Source organism: Ochotona curzoniae, unplaced genomic scaffold (assembly GCF_017591425.1).
Source record: "Ochotona curzoniae isolate NIBS_2020 unplaced genomic scaffold, NIBS_Ocur_1.0 scaffold_3890, whole genome shotgun sequence".
Lineage (NCBI taxonomy): Eukaryota > Metazoa > Chordata > Mammalia > Lagomorpha > Ochotonidae > Ochotona > Ochotona curzoniae.
The window spans coordinates 10,974,640-10,999,561 of NW_024467115.1; the positions used below are offsets into that span (position 1 = coordinate 10,974,640).

Sequence of the window (24,922 nt, forward strand, 5' to 3'; positions counted from 1 at the left end):
GAAAGAACTTGGAAATGAATCAGGAACTTGGAAATTAATTCATCATTTTTTGTTGATCTCAAGTCCAGTATTTTTCCTAAAATACATATATGTGCTCATATTATTTCATTAGTACCTGTCAATTGGTGTTGATCAATTTTGCTTTTCATATTCTTGTATTTCATCATAGGTGTAAAATATTTTCACATGCTGGGTTTTATAATTGAGTGTTTAAGCTTCCTTTTAGGACAATTTCTGGTTTTTTTCTTACACAAAATTATCTATTCTAGGATTTCATGCATATTCATAAGGGCATTCCCTCCTCTCCAATTCTCTAACTCCAATTTACAGAATTTTATGATGTTTTATATTATTACAAGAAAGTCACAAGAAATGTGAGTCCTCGGTGGTACCCATGCACTTTATGCTGTCAGGGTCAGTGTCATCAGCTCTCACAATGTGTGGGCAAGGCATATTGTGAAACTAGCCCAATAGTTTGTTTCAGCTGAAGTTGTGTACTAAGAAGAGAAACTCTACTAGTCATTCAGGTAGGTCCCAGGCCTTCCAAAAGTGTACAAACCCCTGAAGGTAAAATGCATCATCCTGTCTCCTGTAAGTACTGAAGACCTGACAGAGTTCACTGCTTTAGCAACAAATATGTCCTCTGCTTAGGTATTTAGATAAGTGACAGCATGCACCATAGAAAAATAATGTGAAAAAAGTGAGGATGATGATGCGTCGTATCAGAAGCAAAACACCATCTCAAATAATTGGCTTATGTTAATAGTAGCTGTAAATCAATAATGTCGATAAAAGTGAATTTCCAAGAGGCCCTTTACATAGGAGAGTGAATTTAGGATGTATAAATCGAATTGTACAGCGTTTAAGAAAAGAAAGTCTTCCCTTCAGACAGATCACTTATAAACTGTGCTTTTTCCTGTGTGCTCCTGGGCAAGAAATCTGCTCTTGTTGAGACTCGTCTACAGAAACATTTGTGAATTTTCTCTGGGGATGAAAGGTTCTAGCACACTGCAAGTGCCCAGGCAGCTCTAGGAGCCTGCAGATACTCATGAACTAACCCCTTCCATAGTAGGCCATGTTAATCATCTAATGACCTGTGATTCTGTCACCCATGAAACTGACAGTGTTCTTTGGTTTATTTTATGATGATAAATTTTGGGTCTGGGCTATGAACTCTTATAAACACATAGAAATGAATACATTTCACATAATAGCCCATTTTGATACTGCTTTTCAGGAAATGTGGACATGGTTACAATTTTAAAGCAGTTTACTGTATAATTGTCTTCAGAACTATAAAAGCGATGCCTATTTCTGTGTGTAAGTTTACATGATGTATTAGCTTTTCTGTGCACATGTGGTAAACTTAAGAGAAAATGAATGAAAAAAGAATAGTAGCCTCTAGATTTGCACATATAAAGCACACCCCTGCAAAGAAATATAATTTTCATTTTAAATGTATATTTTTGTGTTTCTGTTAAAACGTCATTTTTGACAAAACTTTATATTACCTTTTCTTAAAGATTTATGTACTTAACCATAGATTTCCAAAATTTGAGCTGAGAACCCTAATAAGAAAATAGTAGTGTAAAAACATTTTGTGCATTCAAATGTAAATCAGTATTCAAAGAAAATATGTTCTTTGGCTTTTCTTGCACTTCAGCTATAGACTGTACTAGGCCTTTTTTACCTGAGGAAAATGCCTGACTGATGACTGCCGGTGACTCAGTGGCCACCTTGCTTGTATCAGACCGATGGACACTGAGGCCAAATGCTGCTAGAAGAATAACGCAGAGTTTAGGAAAGCAGTGGAAGGAAGTAGAATCCAGATCCAGCTGATCAGAATAGCATGTGCTGATGCAGTAACTATTGACAATGTGTTTCTGTAAGTGTGCTCAAGCCAAAGTATTCAGAAACATTGTATAAAATATATTAAAACCCATCTATGATGAGTCTAAATTACCATGTCATCTTCCCCTCACATTTTTATTCAGGAATCAATGCAATTATTTGTCACATTAAAAATACGTTTGGACAGTACAGAATAAACCACTAATTACTGTTCTCTTTGCGAAAAGACCACTTAAGTTTTAGACTGATTTATTATATATTTCAAAATAATACCAGACAACTTTGTAACACAAAAATGAAAAAGATTATTGTAAAAGATTACTTGAATCAATGTTAATTATCTTTTTGTATCAAAATTCTAAGACAAAAGTTTCTAAAAGTTATAATAAATCTCTAATGGAATTGAAATAATATCTTTAGCTTATGTTCTTTTTTAAGGCTAGATTTATTTTTACTTCACAGTCAGAGTTACACAGAGAAAGGCAAGGGTGTGTATGTACAGGCACACCAGCTACAGGGAGAGAGAGAGAGAGGTATCATCTGTGTGCTGATTCATTCCTCAAATGGTTGCAGCTGTCACAGCTGAGCTGACATGAAGCTTTGAGCAAAGAACTTCATATGGGTCCCCCTAGGTAGCTGCAGGTTCAAAATGACTTGAGCCACTCTCTGCTGCTTTCCCAGGCTGTAAGCACAGGGTTGGATTAGAAGTGGAGCAGCTGGGGCATGGACTGGCATCCATATGGGATGCTGATGCCATAGGGAGGAGTAAGATTAGTTTTCTCCTCCAACATGCTGGCCTGCTTATGTTGTTTTTTTAATTTTGATGCTACCTGTGCAGGGTCACTTTAAAATGTTCTTGGAAAATGAAATCAGTAAGTTCATATTTATAAAAAATTTTTAAGCCGTGCATTTTTAATACACTAATTTCCACAACATTTTTGAAGATGCCTTGTTTTTGCTATAACTCAGTATTTGATCCTAATCTCAAATTTGTTACCTAGTAATAAGTATTACATTTTAACAATAACTAAATGTTTTTCAATTAATAATTTTGCTAAACTTATGCAATTAGCAATTTAGAAATGTTCTCAAATAATTTTTGACCTAGGAGTCAGTATACATTGTTTATGATAATATGTATAATATTGTTTATGATAATGATAATATTTTTAGTGTTACCCAAATGTAGCTGTGGAGTAGTGAAATATTATACCTTAAACCAGGGGATTTTTCAACATTGAAAAAATGTCAACATAAGTATTACAATAGAATATCAAGTGGCTTTTATGGTGCTAAAGACACTGTGGTGTCCATACTTGTAGAATTAAAGGGAGAAAAGATTAGAATTCGTAACACAAAACTTGGCAAACCATAAAATACTGCATTAAGGAATTTTTAGGTGTCAGTGTGACCATCAGGGATACCATCAACAACCCATTAAGATATTTAGAAAGAATTTTGAGTTACAGATTTTTCGTCTACGGCCATACCACCCTGAACGTGCCCGATCTCGTCTGAGTTACAGACTTTTCTTCTCTTTGCAGCCTGTCACTGCAATGCCAATGGTTCCTTCTCAGACATTTGCAACCCTCGCACTGGACAGTGTGACTGCAGACCCAATGTGCAGGGACAGCGGTGTGATGAATGTAAGGTAAGGAGCAGAAGCCGACCAGGGCATTTCTTCTGTTTCCTTTGGAAGCTTTCCGAGGATTTCAATGCCGTGCCTTACCGCACCAGTGTATTAAAAGAAGAATTCAGGATTATGTGTCTCTACAAGAGACGTAAATGATTAGTGAAATGTTTTCTCAGAATAGCACAAAATTCCCTGTTTGTTGACAATGAATTGTAAACCTCATTTTGTGATGGCAAATTTATATAATATTTGCTGTAATTGAGTTGTTTTTTAGGGAACTAGCATACAATTTCAACCCATGATTCCTTCGCTTTCCAAAATTTTGACAATAAAGTATGTCAATTCCTTTACTTTTGGCAAACATCTTTTTTCTGGTTTTGCCGTGTAAAAGTTATTTTCAGTGGATACTCTATTTTCAGACAAGAAACCAATCAAAGTACATTTGGTTATATCATTTTGTTAAAATACAATATTCAATTACTCAGTTGCTGACAGTCCCAGGATGTATTGATTGCCCTGCCTTCAGTAGAGAAAGCGTCTTTAGGTTCTTCCGTGATAGTGGATGGATGTGCATTAAAATTCATTTTATTGGTAATAAAGCTCTTTAAGCAAAAACCAGTGCTTCTCAGATGTCAAACTTGCCTTTCTTTGGAGGCTTCAAAGTATCGTCAGTATCTAACTCTCCACTATGCTGTGTGCTCTTTGTCAGCTTTGTTTTCACTTTACTTTTCTGTTGGCTTTTGAAGCCCAACATGTGGTGGGATCCAGAGAAGCAATTCTGTGCACGATGTGACTGCAATCCTCTTGGCTCTACATCGCCACAATGTGATGTTACAGGAAGATGTGTCTGTAAATCAGGCTTCGTAGGGACCCAGTGCAACCTCAGCAGGCAGGTGCATCAACAGGAGGAGCAGCCACGGAGATCACAACGGGTGCTGGGCTCTTCCCAGAGATGGGGTTCCAGCAGCTCCAGCGGGTGCCCTCGGGGAGCTTACCGTGCCCCAGCTCCGGTAATCCCAAAGGCACTGCATGACTTGTGCCTCAGCATGTTGTGTTTCGTGTGCTGAAGCTGAAGGTCCCTGGCTTGAACTTCACCAAATAATGGTTGCGATATGTGCAAACTACAAATTTAGAAATTACACTTACTGATGAAGGCATTGGCTTTGAAAAAAATAATGAAAGGAATGGAAGAAGGATGGAAGAAAAAAATTGAATACCTGTCAACACAGCAGAATAACAAGTAATAAAATGTATAGTATGTACCTGTAAGGAGTGGAGAGTATCAGAAGAAAGAGAAAGTGAAAACATGAAGAAAAGAAATCATGATGTGTTTTTGCTTCATGATCCTGCAATTCTAAGAAAATAAATTCTGATATATGACGGCTTCAGGTCAAATCTTCTCTCCTCTCCTCTCCTCTCCTCTCCTCTCCTCTCCTCTCCTCTCCTCTCCTCTCCTCTCCTCTCCTCTCCTCTCCTCTCTTCTTCCTGGTTATAAATTCCTAGGCTTTCTGTTATTCAGCCATTTCATTTGTGGATCTATGTCATAAGGGTCTTGTTGGGATGTGTCCCTCCAAAAAACAAGTGCCAAGATACTTCCTGGGGGCAATGATTATGAAGGTTGAAGAGTAAGAGTGCAGCAAGCAAGGGCCTTCCACTCCAGTGAAGCTCTGATGGCTGTGATAGGGGGAAAGCAAGAAAAGGCAGTAGGAAAAGCTTCATGCAGTGCACTCAGCCCAAATCTGAAGACCTTGGCAGGGCCTCTACCCTGGTGAGGACCCACAGCTTGGTACTGCAGCCTGGCAAATTATCCCTGGCTCCCCAGTTATAAAGCCATGAATCCCATTTGTTGAGGTCTTCACCATCATGCTTCTTCTTCTTCCCCTTGCGAAGGATGAGCATCTTATCCAAAACCATCACCTGGAGCATAAGCATCCGGTCTATCACGGAGCTCCACTGATGGATCCAGAAGGTTGGGAAATGCAGGGTGTGGGTCAGAAGCATTGCACACTGTGGGAGCAGTCAGGGACTCCTTGAGGCATTGTCAGGATTACAGAATCGTGAATGAGACACAAATATGGAGCATTTTTAGTGAATGTTACATAGCATTACTATTGTTATTAAATACACTTTTAAAAAGACATTTTTCAAAAGCAAATGAATAAATTAAAAAGAATAGAGCCTGATTAGAGAATCTCAGAATACTAAGTTAGCAGAAAACCGGCTCCTATGTGTGTCCTTTTCATGCATGCTTTTCTGATCCTCTTGTGCAAAGTGATGGATGATTCTGCGACTCTTGCTCTGAGGCCCCAGGCGAGGCTGAGAAGTATGCACTAGCAGCAGGGTGGCCGGAATCCTCATCTTCTCAGGCAGTGTGTGTTTCTTGGGGCCTCAGTTTCACCATTTTGTAAAAGAAATAAACTGCTAACAATAGCAGTTATCTCCCAGGGTTGTCCTGAGGAATAAACAAGTTCATATTTATGAAGGACTTTAGAGCAGGGCTCAGTCCATGGGAAACATAATATCTAAATTCTAGAATGTGTTATTACCCCCACGGGAACACAATTTATGTGAGCTCATCCATCTCCCACTGGGACTGGTCAGGCACTCTCTCCTATGTTTGTTGTACCTCATTAATCTCAATTATTGCCAAGGAACATTTGCTCCTTAAATTTATTTACTAAGGTTTTCCTTATGCTTTCAGATTTTTAAAGAATTAATTTATGAATATTTTATTACTGAGATCTGGTAGTATATGACTTAGACTTTATATTATTTTAAAATTACAAAATTATGGTAGAAACATTTATGTTTGTATATTCTTTTGCAATTATCAATTTAGAGTTTGTAATGATAACAGGAACATGCATGCACATTTAATATTTATTTGCTCATTACGGGTATATTTGCATATATGGGGGGTATTTCAAGAAGTTGACTGGCTGGCATACATTTGACCTTGTGGTTAAGACTCTGATTAACATGCCTATATGCTAAAATAAAGTACCAGCTACAAATCCTAACCCCAGGTTCCTGTTACCACAATGGGTAGGAAGGAGTGCTGATGGCCCAACTGACTGGGTCCCTACCACCCATGTGGGAGACCTGGACTTTGTTCCTGGCTTCTGGCTTCATGTCCCACCCTGCTAACCAGATACAGGTATCTGCCAAGTAAAAGAGCAAATGGGATTTCTGCCTCTCAGAAAACATGTTTGAACATTTTTGAAAGAATTGAATTAAAAGACATTTTGCTGGAAAAATATTTTGAAATAATACATAATTTAAATAGTACTGATTTTTCAAATCATATTTAATATATGCTCATATAAATGTGTATACACATGCTTACCAATATGTGTGTATGTGTGTGTCTACTGATACCCAATTGCTTCATGTGGAACCCAGCCTCAGGTCTTCCTGGCTGTAAATTCCTAAAAACTTTATATTTTGGCTTTTTCATCTGCAGTTCTAGATCTTAGGGTCTTTGTTGACCCGTGTCCTCCAGGAAGCAGGTGCTGAATGAATCCATGCTAAGTGAAAGACATTTAGGAAATGAACAGAAGTATAAAATATTACTTTTAAAATTCATTTGGTTAAAAAAAATAGCCTTTTTGCATGCTAGTCAGTTTTCTCCGTGCTCATTTGGATGTAAGTTTCTATTTGTGTGTGTCTGAGGAATCTAGTACTAGAAATTTTCATATGCATGTATTACAGATACATGCATATGTAATTTTGTATTCTACTTTGAATAATCTTACTTAGTTCCATATCCTAAGCATATTCTTATCATTGAACTGCTTTAGATATATATATATATTAATTATACATTATCATTTTATACTGTGTGTCATTATTTGTTGTACTATTTCTCTTATATTGGACAGCTAACCTGTTAACTGTTACTATAGGTCATACTGTACTTGGCATGTTTCCAGCTTGTGATCCTAATTTCTGATTCCCTAATCCAAGTAATAAGAATTTTGTATTAAATTGACTTTTCTTAACAATAATATTATATCATTATTTTCATATAGGTCATTTTAATTAAAATATATGTCATTAGAATTATTATAAATGTTGTTCTTCAATTACATAATGAAATCTGAATTAGAACTAGAAATACTGGCTGGCAGTGTGTTGTAATATGCTTAGCTTGAACATGCTGCACCAGTGTTCCAGATGGGTGGATTTGTGTCCCAGCTGCTCACTTCTGATCCAGCTTCCTACTTGTGGCCTTGGGCTCCTGTACCATGTGAGAGACCTGGAAGAAGCTTCTGGCCTTGGATCTGCTCTGCTCTAGTGGTTGTGGCTGTTTGAAGTGTGAGCAAGCATATGGAAGATTAATCTCTCGCTCTCTTTCTTCTTCTCTCTCTCCCTGTGTCTCTTTCCCCATATCTCCCTGTCTCACCTTCACATTTTGCCTTTAAAAAAAATAGAAAAAGAACTATAGGGCCCGGCAGCATGGCCTAGCAGCTAAAGTCCTCGCCTTGAACGCGCCAGGAACCCATATGGGTGCCGGTTCTAATTCCAGCAGCTCCACTTCCCATCCAGCTCCTTGCTTGCGACCTGGGAAAGCAGTCAAGGACAGCCCAAAGCTTTGGGACCCTGCACCTGTATGAGATACCCGGAAGAAGTTCCTGGATCCTGGCTTCAGATTGGCATAGCATCGGCTGTTGAGCTCACTTGGGGAGTGAATCATCGGAGGGAAGATCTTCCTCTCTGTCTCTCCTCCTCTCTGTATATCTGACTTTCCAATAAATAAATAAATCTTTAAAAAAAAAAAAACTATATACACCTAAAGCCAGCAGTAAATATAAAGATCAAAATAATTATCAAACTCAATCTAGTTTACATTTAAAAAATAGAAGTACTTTTAGCTATAATCATTAGAAAAGTTAATCTTCAACAGTTTCATTTTTTGAACTTATTTTTAATACTAATAATCATAATCAAGAAATACATAATGAGGACTATTCATTTCTCTTTGGGTATGCACATTAAGTGGCTGAATCTATTTTTATCAGGAAGTAATTTTTATGACTAAATTTGCTAAGATCAAGATTGTTTTTTACAAAGACATAATCCCGAAGGTAGTTTTCCAGGTTAAAATATCGTAATAATGTGACATAGTTTACATTTAAAAGGACAACCCTCACATGCTTTAAGTAGGATATATGCTTTTCATTTCATCATAGGACTGATTTTTTTTCTTTAATGCCAGGGTTATGAAGAGGAAAAGACAGATAAAGAGAGAGAAATAGAGAGGTCTTCCCGTCTTCTGTCTGCTGTTTCATTCCCCAACAGTCATCACAAGCTCAGGCTAGAAGTAGAAGCCAGGAATTTCATTTGAGTCACTGACATGATATCGTGGCCCTGCACACTTGCACAACCTTCCGCTGCCTTCTCAGGCACATTAACTCAGAGCCGGATTGGAAGTATTTAGTTCCAAATAGCCAAGGCTCTAATTGGTGCCCCTGTGGAAAGGCAGTGCTGTAGGCTGGGACTTAAACTGCTATCCTACATCATAGAGTTTCTTGACCAGAAACTATGAATTTCAAGAAAGACAGCAAAAGGTAACAATGCCAGCTTTACTATAAGGATTGTTTATAATAGATAAAAGAAATGAGTAAACATTAAAGAATAAAAGCCTCCTTCTCTCTCCCAAATCTGCTGTTTTAATATGTGGTTCCAAAATGGATTTCAAATATCATAATGTAATCCAAGAAACCAAAGCATGCAAAAAAACTCATGTTGGATGCCGGTATTGTGACACACAGAGTTAAAGTGTAATAGTCCAGCGCAATAGTCCTGTGGTTCAAGTCCTCACTCTACACGTGCCAGGATCCTATATAGATGCCAGTTATAATCCCAGCAGCCCTGCTTCCTGTCCAACTCCCTGCTTCATGCCTGGAAAAGCAGACAAAGATGGCCCAAAGCCTTGGGACCATGAACCCGAGTTGGAGACCCAGAAGAGCTCCTGGCTTTGCATCTCTGTCTTTCCCCTCTCATTCTCTTGCTTTGCCTTTCAACTAAATACATACGTTAATCAATTATCATTTATATACAAAGAACAGTAATGCCTAATTTGCCATTAAATTTAATGGAATCTTGAAGTAATTAATCTTTTTCTTTGACCAGCATAGAAACAGTCTGCTCGATTTAATGATAGCATGGTTGTTGCAATGTTAGTTGCAGAGTCCCGATGGCTGCTCAGTTCCTTTTTCCTAACTGATCTTAGTGAGAAGCCTCTTATTTCATTGTGAGTTAATTGATTTAAATTTATTTTTCTTTTTTTCTCTTCGATGCCAGCGTGAAACATTCGGCCTGCAATCAGCAAGGGGATGTGTTCCCTGCAACTGTAATTCTTTCGGCTCTAAATCATTTGACTGTGACGAGAGCGGGCAATGTTGGTGCCAGCCTGGAGTCACAGGGAAGAAGTGTGACCGCTGTGCCCACGGATATTTCAACTTCCAAGAAGGAGGCTGCACAGGTCTGTACAAAGGGACCGAGTCCTGAATATTCATGCCCTGCTTGTGGTGCCCTCCCTTCTGTGGGAGTGCATTTTGCTTCTGGAAAGGCACAGGAAAGAGTACATAGGTACTTCAAATAGATCATAGGAAAATAGAATCATTTTTTTTATTTTGCTGGAAGAAATATTGAAATCTGTGTACCATTTTCCATAACACACATTTCCCATAAGAGCTTTTCAAATTTATGCAAAAGCAGAAAGAAACAAAGCAGATCTTTTATATACACCAGTTTGCTTCCCAAATGTCCACACTAGTTAGTACTGTCAGGCCAAAGCCAGGAGCAGGGTATTCTATCCCAGTCCACCAGCTGGAGGGCAAGGAATGACCTATTTGGGCCCCTGCTGCTTCCCGGTGTACCCATTAGCAAGAAGCACAGCTGAGACTCAAAACCAACCACTGTGATGAAGGAGGTAGGTATCCCTGCTTGAACAACCACCTGACCATTCCATGGGGCTTCTGAAGACCCTAATATGTAGTACAAATTATCTAGGAGTAATGCATATCTGTTTTTAAGTAGAAAATAAACTATATTGCAGCAACACTGCCCCGTGTATAACCATGTTGACAAGAACCTGGTAAAAATCCATCTACAGATTAAAAACTCTGCTATTTTCCTGCCTAACTGTTAGATCTACTGGCTATTTGCTCCTTGGCTGTTGCTCCTTGGAAATTGTATGTTCAGTTTTTTCTGCTGTCAATATTATCTTTGTTTAAACTCTATTCCCAGGCTAATGACTTTCAACTTCTCCTTTTCCTGTTGCAAAATTTGTGCAAAGATCTTTCTGATACCAAAGAGTGTTTTTATCTTTTTTCTGCTGCCTTGAAAATGGTAATGGTCTGACACAAAAACAGGTGGCTCCAGATAGTTAGTGCATCGGAAAATGTAGACAGAGGTTCCTTAAACTAACATTCTCATATGCCCAGCTAAAGCATTCCAAGTCATGAATGGAGAAAATAATTAGCAAACCTGAAAATAAACACTGACTGAACATTACTTTTTTGATTTATATGTCACTAATTTAGACTTAACCCTTAACCAAACAATCATGATTGGAACTTACCTTAGCTTTCTGAAGTCGTTGTTTTAACCTTAATGTTATTCCTTTATCCTCAGAATTTTGATAACATTTTAAATATTATCATTGACTATGATAGTAATTGTTAATGAGAAGCAGTGGGGATAATGTTGTAAATTATTTCAAGAACGAATAAGTTTGAGATGTCAAACAGCAATTGAGAGATAAGGGTTTTTTTAAATCAGAGGTTAAATTATTAGAAGTCATTCTGAATTTGCAATTATAAAATGGTGATCACATTACAGAAATGCAGATCCAGTAGCATTCTAACCCAAAGCAACAAAATTGCCAGCATGTGCAAAAAAGGGCAGAGAAGCATTAAGTGTGAATTATACCAAATAGCCTGGATTTGTCCCACCGCTTCATCAATAACTGATTTTGTCAATTTGAATGAGTAATTTGCCCTCATTTTCCCTTTTGCAAAATTGCTGTGTTAAATTAGGATAACCACAGTGTGTATGCTATAGGGTTTCTGAAAGAATTATCTGTGTTAATGACTTCCAAATATTGAAGATAACAGCTGATGCATAAATGTCCTGTGTTTATCATTATTATTTTTATTAATATCTTTAACTGTGGTAAACATTGCGCTTTGCAGAAAACTAGCTAATGGTCTGGGTCTTCCTGCTCCTTGTTCTGTTTCCATTGAAGAACGAGTTAGAGGATTTCTGTTTGCAAGTAATGATTCAGACTGTGGCAAGATATATTTTGGCACATAAATTTAATCATAATGCTAACTACTTTTCTTCCTAGTGCACATGTAAAATACATCCTTTGGCTTGAAAATATCTGTAATAATACAAAAAATGACTAATATCTTTTGTGTTTACCCTGAATCCAGCATTCTGCTAGACAATTTTCACAACTGGTATGGAATGCTGTGAATGCACAGCGGTAATTGTGAGCCCATAAAAAGAAAACTTAAGCAAATATGCTAAGGATATTCTTCTAAAATCACTTTTTCTCAGAACTTTTGCCTTTCACTTGAATTTAAGAATTATGTTTTTCTTTTCTTAATCTGATGTGAAACTGTCCTCTACAAAATGCTTTTAGTGGTGGGACTTGAGCCTGGCAATGAAGACACTGCAGGCTGCTAATTCTAGCTTCTTGCTCTTGCTGACCCTGAGTAGCAGTGATGATGATGCAAATAATTGGGCTTCTATCACCAATATGGGAGATCTGGGTTCAGTTCCTTGCTCCCAACTCCAGACCTACATGGAGCTGCTGGCTTTGTGCATTTTTTGAAAGTATATGTAATCTTGTTCTCTTTGTTTCTCCTAGCCTATAAAAATAAAATGGAGGGTTTACCAAGTATATGAATAAAACATATTATCATATGTCTCTGTGAATATTAAAAGAAAAAGTTAAAATCATAAAGGGGGAGGATATAGTGGGAAGTGGCATGATACTCTTACAGCTGTATGTCACGGAAATAAGATTTTAAAATGTCAATTTTTTTCATGGAAAAAGTAAAATAAAAGATGTTCTCAGTAGCTAGGTCAACAATTGCTTGTAATTTACACACATTCTTTGAGCAAATTTGAATATATCCTCAAACTTGAATTTTGCATATTTGGAAATATCCTTAAATAGTGTAAGGAAAAGAAAACATCACAAATCAAAACAATATAAAGCTCCACTCTTTATATCAAGTTTCTAATGTTTTCGTTTTTATTTGATTCCCTCTTGTATGTATGAAGCATGTGACTGTTCCCATCTGGGTAATAACTGTGACCCCAGGACTGGCCAATGCATTTGTCCTCCCAATACCATTGGAGAAGAATGCTCTGAGTGCGCACCCAACACGTGGGGCCACAGCATTATCACTGGTTGTAAGGTGAGTGAATCATACTTTGCACTGAGCTTTCTATTTCTAAAACATGTTTGTTTTGGTAGACACTAGAATAGACAATTTCAAAATTCTAATTATGTCACAGAACAGAGTGGACCTGTCACTACAGTGTGATGACCCACATTGATCAGTGTGCTACATTTTACTCATAGGAAGGTTGATCAGAAAAAGTGTAGGAATGCAGCCTCCCATGATCCCTACCAAAAAAGTGAAGAAAACAAAAAATTCTATAACAGCATATAGCTGAAACTTCCTGAGAATTACAAGGCAAGGAAATGGGGAAATAATTCTAGGGATGTTGCAAAATCAATAGGAATGATGACTAGATTTCAGTTTTTGGTAAGCAGTCGGAAGAATTCTGAAGAGTTGCATTTCCAACACTAAAAAAAAAAAAATCTTCAGTATTTCTTCCTGGATGGACGATAGAACATGGCGTAGCCAGACTCCGTTTTAAAGAATCAGCGCCATAGGTTAAAGTGCCAGTTAGAATGACTGTTGAAATCCTGGTAAGAACTGTTTAAACCCTGGAGCTGGTCAGTGTCTCCATGAGGAGTGAGGGACAGCCCTTTAAGCTGCTGGGTGTTGTTTATCTAATGATCCAGGGCATAGAAAAGACACTGATGACTCCTGATTTGGGCTTTATGACAGAGTGGATAATGATGAAGGTCATTTGGGGAGAAGCAAGAACAGGAAGAAAAGGTGATGAGTTTATTTTCTGGAGCAATTATTTTCTGATATATGAAAAAGAAATTAAATCAGTTCGTTTAAAATAATTTGGCCAATGATTGCACTTCAGCAGTCATTTTCTCTGCCTCATTACAGACAGCTCACTTTATTTTTCTCATGTCATGTTGTTAAATTGGAAGTTCCACAGAGCTATGTTTTTGGAAACTAAGCAAAACTTTGTCAAATTCAGGGTACTTTGGTACAATCAAAATTGAAAGATTTTATGCTTGATATTTTGTAGTCTCAACATGTAATATATACACCTTCTATATCACTTACACTCAAAAATAAGGCATAAAGAAATGAATTGGATTTTCATTCTATCTATAAAAATAAGATTTTGTCAAATTCTAACAAAGCTCTAAAACTAAAATCTTTACTTGATGTTTAGCATATTAATCTGGGTAGGATTCATTCCAGATTTATATAAAAACAATTGTATGCCTTGTTCTATCAATTTCAGTGGCTATTCGATAAAGATTATATTGGTTGAATGACTTTTTTGTTATTTTGAACTGTGATTAATAATCTAAACCTCAGAGTTACTAAGCACTTCATCATTATAAAGAGTTACAGAAAATTCATAGATTCTTTACAAGTAACTTATTGATGAACATGCATTTTACTATTTTTAGAACTTAAGTGACTATAATTGAACTGAATGGTGATTTGGGTTTATAGCTTCCCTTTCCTTGTGGCATAGGTAACCTTTCCATGCTAAGGTGTGAGCACAAACAACATCTGAGTTGTTATTAAAATAGAATTATTAAAGTAGAATAAAGGCTAAAATCTTTAACTCACAAGGAAATGCTGAATAAATTTTCTGTTGCTAACTAGTCATTACACTCAAATATTATTTGAGGTTGATATTGGTTGTAGTGCTACTTAAACATACAGTTAAGTATCTTATTTATCTTGCTCTATAGTTTCCTGAATAAACTTTCAGATTTGTGAATATCCCAATGTATACTGTTGATTCTTCTGGAAGAAGTTTGGGTTTATATAATAAACTTGATAACAGGTATTCCGTGTGTTATTTTCAAATAAAAATGCTTCCCAAGATTTTTAAGTTTATTGCATTGTTATGCTTTCCATACATATAATTATTTACTGCTTAATTTGACTTATTTTAAGTGAGTTACCGTACACTTAAGCTACTTGGCGAAGACAACATTATCTATTATAGCTTATAACAATGAAAACATAGAGAAATATTTGACTATGTTGGCAGCAAAAATAAGGCCTGATGATTACTTTTATATCATAACCTGGAAAGGTTTTTTTAATCACACATTTGGCCAGGAAAAGCAATATGAGAAACTATGATTGTTTATCACATTCCAAAAAGACTAATTGTTTAAGTAAACCACCAGGCAGACATGTCCTGGTAGTGGTGGAAATAAGAACTAATCTTAACAATAAAAGTATGAGATAAAAAAGTGAGTCCAGCCAGAATTGTATCTGAAAATTTCCTAGCAAGTTGCATGTGTAAGTCTACCTCTGGGCTATAGGTTTGAGAAGGATAATAGAAAATACACCAAAGAGTCAGGTCACAGACGAAGAACAAACAATAATACGTGGTGACAAATTCAGACCGAGTCCCACTTTGGGGGACAGAAACCATAGTGGCTATTTAAGTATGGAAAGATGGATGTAAAGAACAAACTAACAGCAGAAAGCTAGTTACTAAAACTCATGAAGAATGGAAAGTATCCTTATGTAGTAAAAAGAAATGTCAGCTACTACCTCTAGTCTGAGAGAAGATGTGCAGGAGAGAAATTAAAAGCCAGTGGAGAACAGACTGCTTCTTCTTATGTCAGCACCCAGTATGCTGATGGTAAATGGCAATAACCAAAACCAGTATGTCATAGTGATGGGCCAGTGCTGGTCAGGACAAGCTACATCCTGTTGCTGGAGTTCCTTAGAAGTGACTTTTGTGATCAGGGCCAAAGTTACTGAGAAAGGCACTGAGAGGGCAGAGTGCCCTAAGGAAATACTGGGATATTTTTCTGGCCCACTGACCACATGTACTAAACAATAAAATAACAGTGATAATGATACCAAGGAACCACAACCCAGGATGGAATACGCTTTATGTCCACCTTCATGACTTCACTGGGTCCTTTGAGGGCCCCATGTTGATTAAACCCTAGCTAAAGAAGGGTGTCTGTACAATCTAACCACAGTATCATAAAGTAGAGTGAATTTGGAACTGTAGATTGATAATTAGCACAGCTGGCCTCTAAAAATGCTTAATTCCAGAAAACTAAATTGTGTTTTAGAAATTCTCTTTGCATGCTCACTAAATTACAAGTTGATAGGAGCTCTGAAAATCAAGAGCAAAGACCCTTAAAAGAAGCATACAGTACAGAGACGAATGGGTGGGCAGATTGAAGTTGAGCAAAATGAAATATGATTATTCAAAGGAAGCTGAAATTATAATCATGTAATTACAATAAGCATTGATGGTATTCACATGTGACAATTTGTACTCTGCAAAATAGAAGCTGTACAGTGGAGAGTAAGTGTAGAGAAATAGAATGATCCCCAGAAAGGTTCCTAGAACAGAGCAGTTTAAAAGGGGTTTCAACATTAAAAACTCTGTAATCTGTGTGTAGGTTTTCTTTAATATGCATTTTTCATAAAATTGTTGAAGACCCTCCCATACCTTGTACATCACAAAGATTAGAGAAGACATTAGGATATTGGAGATTTGTCATGTGAATGGAATGATGTAGCTTAAGAATTAGAATTGGAAAAAAGGAATCATATAAATTAAAACATATTCAAAAATATGACAAATCAGAAGAAACAGCACTGTATTAAAAAAAAAGTGTTGTTCCCTAAAATGAAAAAACTCACCATATTCCAGTAAATATATAAGAAAAAACTTGAAGTTTTAAAGATTCTGAGAAATAAAAATTATTATATGGATAAAAAGTCATGTGAAGATCTAGGGCAAAGAAAAAGACTTGATGCCTCTCAAATCAGGTTTATTGGTAAAACTAAATGCCAAAAAATATGTACTATTGTCTCCTTATGATGTTATCAACATTTCCACTGTTTCCTGGCTGTAGTGTGGATTCTGTAACACTTTTTATGTATTCAGTTGTTTTCCTCTACTAGATTGCATGATCCTTTTTTGCAAAATTCAAATGCTACAACAAGAAATTATGACAAGATGACTTCAAGGTTTAATCTTTGAAACAAAAAGAGTTTTAGGAGATCCCGTATATAATCTCTCATCACCACGACAGTGTCAGATAAAATGTTTCTTCTGCACACAGCATTATGATTTCTGGACATTCATATGTATTTTTTGTAAATGCAAGAAGGAACTTTGAGGTTTATGATCATTGATGTTTCCCAAGTGCCTGAGCTAAACTAAGACAAAGCAAATAGTAGATACTCCATTAATATGTATGTGCTGCATGGCAGCATAGCAACATTAGAATTAACATTTTAAGATATTTGTCATGATTTTGTGTTAATGGTTTCTGTTTGTCTCTCCGCCTTAGGCTTGTAATTGCAGCGCAGTGGGATCCTTGAATTTCCAGTGTGACGTAAATACTGGCCAATGCAAGTGTCATCCAAAGTTCTCTGGTGCAAAGTGCACTGAGTGCAATCGAGGCCACTGGAACTACCCTCACTGCAGGCTCTGTGACTGCTTCCTGCCAGGGACAAATGCTGCCACCTGTGATTCGGACACTAAGACATGCTCCTGCACTGATGCAACAGGGCAGTGCACCTGCAAGGTAGGTGCTGCTGAGGTGGCAAGAACTGTTCAACCCAACTGCCATGCTTTAATCTAGTAGATGCAGGTGACACAATTTCCATGGTAAAATAAAGCTATTTTCCTTATTTTTGGACAATAATACTAATCTTGCACTGGGGAGACAAGTAATGCAGTTTTTTTAAGCACCATCAGAGAAAATCACATAAACAATCAAGTTTTTAGATGACCATTTCTCTTGAAGTTCTTCTGTGATCACTCTCTGCTGAAAAATATATTTACTGCTGTGGAAGTTTGGTAAAATTTCATCACTTATACATACTGCCATTACAAATAGGGAAAATATACAAATTCTAGCTCTCATTAATATTGCTAAATGATGTAGAAAAACAGCCAATTAAAAAGGATAAGTAGGATTTTTTTTCTTGTATGCATTTCTGAAAAATAAATCCCAGGATAAATGTAATTAATCTGACCTAGGTATCATCTCAAGACAAAGACTATGGAGAGAGGGCCAAAGGCGACTGGAGAATGAAATCTCAGAAGCAAATGTTTATCTAGTTTTCAGAAATTAGTATAAAGGTGGCTTATGCTATAGAGACCCCAGTCAGAACAAAATAATACAATGTTATGTTATTACACACTATAATTATGGCTATATATTATGTCATGTTTATAATGTGATATTATCAACTTAGTGTATGAAGACATATATTATGTTTTCAGAATTATATAAGTGAACATTTTAACCTTCTGTTTTCTACAACTTTACATAAGCATAAAAGCACTGCCTAGGAAATAATGCTTTTATTTTGATCCTAAAATTCTCATGAGTTTTTCCTATTATGTTAGAATGATAGGAAATACACTGCCTATATTTAAAAGACAAAATATAATCAGTACCATATGCATTTATTCATAACTTTTTAAGGACCCATGAAATCCTAACAATTAGGTAAACTACATATGCCATTTGAGATGTGAGTCTGGCACGCTCGATATTCTTTTATTTTGACTTTTCAAAATGAAAGCAAACGTGACCCATTTGTTTGTTTGGAGTTGAATCCCCCAGAGCTCTGCCAGTGTGAACTCTAAAGGATAGCTCTTTTTCTTCAGGTGAATGTGGAAGGTGTCCACTGTGACAGGTGCCGGCCTGGAAAATTCGGGCTTGATGCCAAGAATCCACTTGGCTGTAGCAGCTGTTACTGCTTTGGTGTAACTACTCAGTGCTCTGAGGCAAAAGGACTGATCCGGACGTGGGTGAGTAAGGAGCTGCTGAGCCATGTAATGGTATAATGTTAGTTCCTGCTGGCATCTTTTAGATAGCCACTGAGGGGTAGTAGGAAATGGCGACACATTCAAGTAACCTTTCCCCCTGTGCACATTTAGAAATGATAAGGGGGCCATGTGCTGTTAAGCAGTTGGAACAAATGTCTTTTTTAAAATTCTTCCGTAAAATTAGTTCATTGTTGATTATGAAATAGATGCCAAGTGCAAAGGAAAAATTTGTCAGGGAAGTGGTAAGCTCTAGCTTAGAAGAGAAGGCTTTGTGAGTGAAGGCACTTAGCCTGGATGTCCAGATATACGAATTTCAACATGAAAACGTGTGCATAACTAGCCCTAGGAAACTATCCCTTTTTAAAGTGGCTAAGTGTGTGTTTACAGTTTTGTTTTCCTTTAGCTTTTTTCTGTTTCTTTAACTCTTCCTACTTAAAAAATATTTTTATAGGGTTAATATGTTTGGAAGGCATATTCTATACAGAGAAAAGGACAGACAGCAAGAGATGTTCTCCATCCATTGGTTCACTCCCCAAATGTCCACAATAGCTAGAGTTGATCTGGTCCAAAGCCAGGAGCTTCTTGCTAGATTTTCCATGTGGGTAGAGTACCCAAGGGGTTCAGTTATTCTCTGTTGCCTTCCCAACTCATGAGTAGGGAACTGGATTGGAAATGGAGTAGCTGAGACACTAACTGGTGCCCATACGAGATACTGGTGCTACAGGTGAAGGATAAGCCTTCCACACCACCATGCTGGCCCCAACTCTTCCTACTTCTAAATTCTGAAGGTATTGGCGTGAAAGAGTTTATTCTTTAACAACATTGCTGTTTTTACTACACATTTAAGCAAAATCATACTTGCCTCCTCTGTGGCAAGCCCCCTCACTTGTGAGAGTACCTCAGCAAAATCAGGGCCAAGTGCTGCAGATGAATGTGTAGTCCTTCTTAACTGGGATTTCAAAGGATTTGCAAAAAAATGGAATTGAGCCTCCTGCTGTGCTTTGAACCCCGCAGGTTACTTTGACTGAAGAGCAGACAATTCTGCCTCTAGTGGATGAGGCACTGCAGCACACAACCACAAAAGGGATTGCTTTTCAGCATCCAGAAATTGTTGCCAACATGGAATTGGTGAGACAGGATCTCCATCTGGAACCTTTCTATTGGAAACTTCCAGAACAATTTGAAGGCAAGAAGGTATGAGGAACACTTAAGTCTCAGAGAACAAAGAGAAATGTGTTTTGGCAATCATGCCTTTGCAGAAGTTATCTAAACCATTACTCTTCATTTTATTTTGTCAGCTGATGGCCTATGGAGGAAAACTCAAGTACACAATCTATTTTGAGGCTCGGGAAGAGACGGGTTTCTCTACATATAAACCTCAAGTAATCATTCGAGGTGGGACTCCTACACATGCTAGAATTATCGTCAGGCATATGGCTGCTCCTCTTATTGGCCAGTTGACAAGGCATGAAATTGAAATGACAGAGGTAAATTCACTAGTTGCTCTGTCTAAATATGCCAGTTGGTTTGTCTTCAGTTTTGTGAGAATGTTTGTTTTTCCTGTTAACAGAAAGAATGGAAATATTATGGTGATGATCCTCGAATCAGTAGAACTGTGACCCGGGAAGACTTTTTGAATGTCCTGTATGATATTCATTATGTTCTTATTAAGGCTACTTATGGGAATATCATGCGACAAAGCAGGTAAGTTATAATAAAAAGCCTCAAGCTGAAAACGTTCTCTATAGTCTATTGGGAATATCATAATACGTCTTGGTAAGAGCAGTTTAGAAGTGATAGATTTGGGAGGGCAATAAGAGAAACCAAGACTAGAATGTCTCCCTGTTACCTGATAGAGGTTGTTGCCTTTCACCAAACAAGAAAAAAAAAAAAAAAGCAGCAGCAAGTTTAAAATGGAAAATAGAAAAATGATTTAGTTTTAGACATGATGAGATTAAGATACCAGTTGGAAGTTCAGGAACACATATAAAACATGTGTGGTAGGTCAGATACAATTCAGTTTTATACAAGTGACTGCCTTCAACTGTCAGGAATCAGACTTGCCAAGTTGCTCCAATTATTATTGCTCTTATTATTATGCCCTGCTCTGCCACCTGGTATTATCATTCCCTATGCATCATGATGTGTAATGATGAGGAATCACATTGAAAGAAAAAAAAATACAGAAGATCAAGAATAAATGTATTGATCACGGAATTCAAATTGTTAGGCCTACTTTGAAAAAGTGCTCGGTGTTTGTGTATGAACCAAAGAGGACAGCTAAAGCAAGGCTGTGAGAACTGACACTTGAAATGACACCAGTCCCAGTCATAATACTAACTACAGTGAACTCCTGGACCAGAAATAATATCGGGCCCGGTGCGGTGGCGCAAGTGGTTAAAGGTCCTCGCCTTGCATGCCCGGGATCCCATATGGGCGCCAGTTCTAATCCCGGCAGCCCCGCTTCCCTTCCAGCTCCCTGCCTGTGGCCTGGGAAAGCAGTCGAGGACGGCCCAAAGCTTTGGGAACCTGCACCCGCGTGGGAGACCCGGAAGAGGCTCCTGGCCTCGGATTGGCATAGTATCGGCCCGTTGCGCTCACTTGGGGATTGAATCATCGGACGGAAGATCTTCCTCTCTGTCTCTCCTCTCTGTATATCCGCCTTTCCAATGAAAAAAAAATAATAAAAATAAATCTTTAAAAAAAAAAAAAAGAAATAATATCAACGTTTTGAAGAATGAATTAAGGGACAGTTGCTATTGTGTAATAGGTGAAGTCACTGTTTGGATTGCCCACATCTCATGTCAAAGTGCTGGTTCTGCTTCTCACTACTTCACCTGTAAATGTGCTGCCTCCTAATGCCACTTGGAAGGTAGTGGGCTACGTGGCATCTAATTGGGTCCCTGACAGCCAAAGGAGATCCAGCCTGGGCTTCTGGTTTCTTCCTGATTCAGCTGTGGATGTGGTGGGCAGAAGAAAAATCTCTCCTTTGACTCCTCTCTCTCATTATCTTTCTTGTCCTCTCTTTCCATCACTTTGTTAATTAAGTGAATAAGTAAATCTTAAAAAAACAATGGAACACAATAATCATAATATTGTAATTATGATCTGTTATTTTGGATGAACATAAGTAAAAAGAGGAAAAAATGGCATAGTCTTAAAGGATGATTATTTTACGAGAGAGACTTAAACATGTTTACAGGCCTCAGGAAAAGGAGCAGTAGCAAGCAAAATATGAAAATACAGAACAAGGAGAAAATAACTAATGGGGGAGCAAAGAGACTTTTACATCAAGATCAAAAGTGCTCTGTTCCTTCAGAGTAGAAGAGAAATTGTCAAATTCTTTATGAGGAATCATAAAGATGTAAGTTTTGTAACACATAGCAAGTTAAGTATATACAAATTTTCACTTTGTCTCATGTGATTGCTCAATATGTTATAGGAATATGAAATCAACATATGTTTATAAATAGCCTCATAGGCTAAATTATCAGACCAGAAAGAATGAAAGTGTTATGGTGATAATCCCCACCAAAAGCATGGAAGTATTCTAACTACTGAACATGGAAAGACTGTATTTCAAGTATTTATTGGTATAGTAAGCACAAAGTAGTCTATAACGTCTTTTTGGCTCATGCAGAATATCCACTTTGCTTTCCGGGTTGACGTGGGGTCTTTTGGTGAAAGAATAAATCAAGGACCAAAAATTCAATCTCAGATCTGTTCTTTTGGGTTCTTTGTTATGCTTCTCACTGTAATTGGAGATTTAGAAAAAAACAATAATAACAGCTCATGCACTAAAAAATGCCTTCAGCTGCATTTTTAATTATGTTAGAATATTAAATAGAAATCAGGTGACAAAAACCGAAGCCGGTTTGCATGTCATAGGGGATAGCAGGTGATTCTGTGTGCATGCAAATTGATTATTTTGCAAATTGTTCCATGCTGCCCTAAAAGAGTTTCACATGATTTCATCTTTCTACAGTGGAACACTTTATCTTATTTTCGCTATATGTCTCTTCCTCTGTGACGTTAATTCACATGTCTCACTAAATGAGATCCTTTGGCTTAAGTGGCAATTTTTTGAACCTTCAGAATAAACAAACATTTCACATTTTGTGAATGCCACAAAAGTTAGAGTTACAGGCTGGTGATGATAGAAAATAAAGTGAATAATAGCAGTGTTTGATGTTGCAGGGCAGTGGAGTAGCAGCAGGGGGTTTTAAAAGTATTTATATACTCCCAGTGTGATTAAGACATACCCTTCTATATTTGATTATTCATCTAGAGGCTGGGAAAGACAGAGGGAATTTAGATTAAAAAAAAATAGTAAGGGAAGCTGTATGTGTGTTATTTGGCAATTCTTCATGCTATTTCACCCTTTTCATTTTACAAATGTAAAGCAATTCTGTTATTATTGTTTAAAGTTTTAAGATCATTTAGAAATTTTTATTTCATATGCAAAGTGTAAGAGCCACACCTGTGCTTTGAGACCCGGACCATATCATATGCCAGTGCTGGCATATTCATTTTTCTTTGCCTTTGCAAAGAGAGCCTCTTTTGCATTCCAGTATTCATTTAGGAAACTTCAGCACAGCCAAGCTGTGATGCAACCAATAACACTTTTCACAAATCCCCTGAGAAAGATGGTGCATTCCAGAAATATCTGTTGTGCTGTCATTCAGACTTCATTTGATTTTTTAAACACAGGCTGATCTGTTGTGTGCAGCCATGTGTAGAAGAGAGAAGGGAGGATTATACTAGTAGCACCTCTGGCTATAAAGTTCCACAGAGATGCCAGTAGAGAGCAGCATCTTCTGGTTACCTCCTGACTCCCACTGAGGTACCTGGTTCCTGGCTGCCAGGGGAGCAGAAGGGTGGAATTTTTCTTATGGGGAGAGGAATAATTCTTCATAGCTGCTTTCTTCTGTGTGTTCTGAGAAGGCAGGCAGAAACTTGAATTTTAACACACTGTATTTCATAAAGACTGGCTGATCTGAGTGTAGACTGCAATGCTAGTGAAGCTAGAACAGGCATGCATATTTCAGTCAACAAAATCTACCTATGCTGGCTATAAACTTTATGATTGAAACTCCTTAAACTGTTGGAGGTGCTTTTATGGAAGCAAAATTATCCATTGTCTCCTTCAAAAATGTATTTGCAGAACATTTATACATTAACAGTGAGCCGTGAAATCAGTTGCATTACGGACTACACAGATGGTTTAATGTACAACTTAGAGTTGATGGAAAGGATATCAATGGTTTCACTGTGCTTTTTTTTTTTTTTCCCAATCATAAGAACTTTTGTACCAATAAGAATTTTAGCTAAGTCAATTGAATGATTTATTTAATAAACTTAATAAAATTTAAGTTTGATTTAGTAGTTAAGATGCCCACTAAATCATAAAGCCTGGGTTGGGTATCAAGCCTTGGCTCTTGACTCGCATAGGCCCTTAGATGGATATTCTATATCTCAAATCCTTAGAAGCACATCAGCCACTTAGAAAGGCTGGGTTGCATTGCTAATGCCAAATTCCAGCCCAGTCCAGTTCTTACCACTGCAGTCATTTGAAGAGTCAAGAGTAGGCCAGCAGATGGAGATTCTCTCCTTCTATCTCAATCTCTCACAAGTTAATAACATTTAAACTATTCATTTGAAAAGGTCTTTATCTGTAGAAGTGATCAAGATTACCAGAATACACTTGATGGTTTTCTAAAGTTCTTGAAGAGATATCCAAAAGTTCAAAAGAAATAAATCAAGGACATCAGTAAATGAAAAGTGATTTTGCTAGTGACTACAGGAGATAGTCTGATGTCCTTGAATTTTTTATTTGCATGATTAAAAATGTCCAAGTAATCGGTCATATCTACTTGAGTCTGCTCAAATTTTAAAAAGTGGCAGAAAAACATTTGTAATAACTTCTCAACAGGATGTCAGATATCCAATTTACTAAGCTTCTTGTGATTTATGTGGCTATTTTGCTAATGTGCAATCTCAGCCTTAGAGAATGCAAAGCTGCAGTGATAAGATATAGCACATGAGTACTTGAAGTTTAAGTAACTTCTGCATGATACGTTAACTGGCTGGATTTGGTCAACTTACAATGTATGTATATTACTAACAACAGTTTATTATTTTGGTAAATATATGCCAGATATATATGTTATTTATATTTACCAACTAAAACAACTGAAAATAGAATGTGTAGGAGGTTGATGGAACCCTGACAGACTCTTCTGTTGA

The 24,922-nt window shown here is 37.2% G+C and overlaps 1 protein-coding gene across 1 annotated transcript in view; it reads left to right on the forward strand.

The window, feature by feature from the left end:
* Positions 1-24,922, forward strand: part of LAMA2 (laminin subunit alpha 2) — a 421,382-nt gene that overhangs the window by 213,292 nt on the left and 183,168 nt on the right. The window contains exons 20-27 of the mRNA XM_040965651.1: positions 3,396-3,502; positions 9,791-9,971; positions 12,788-12,924; positions 17,184-17,420; positions 18,515-18,658; positions 19,691-19,870; positions 19,975-20,163; positions 20,247-20,380. Of these exons, the coding sequence (XP_040821585.1) occupies positions 3,396-3,502; positions 9,791-9,971; positions 12,788-12,924; positions 17,184-17,420; positions 18,515-18,658; positions 19,691-19,870; positions 19,975-20,163; positions 20,247-20,380 (1,309 nt within the window). The remainder of the gene's footprint in view (positions 1-3,395; positions 3,503-9,790; positions 9,972-12,787; positions 12,925-17,183; positions 17,421-18,514; positions 18,659-19,690; positions 19,871-19,974; positions 20,164-20,246; positions 20,381-24,922) is intronic.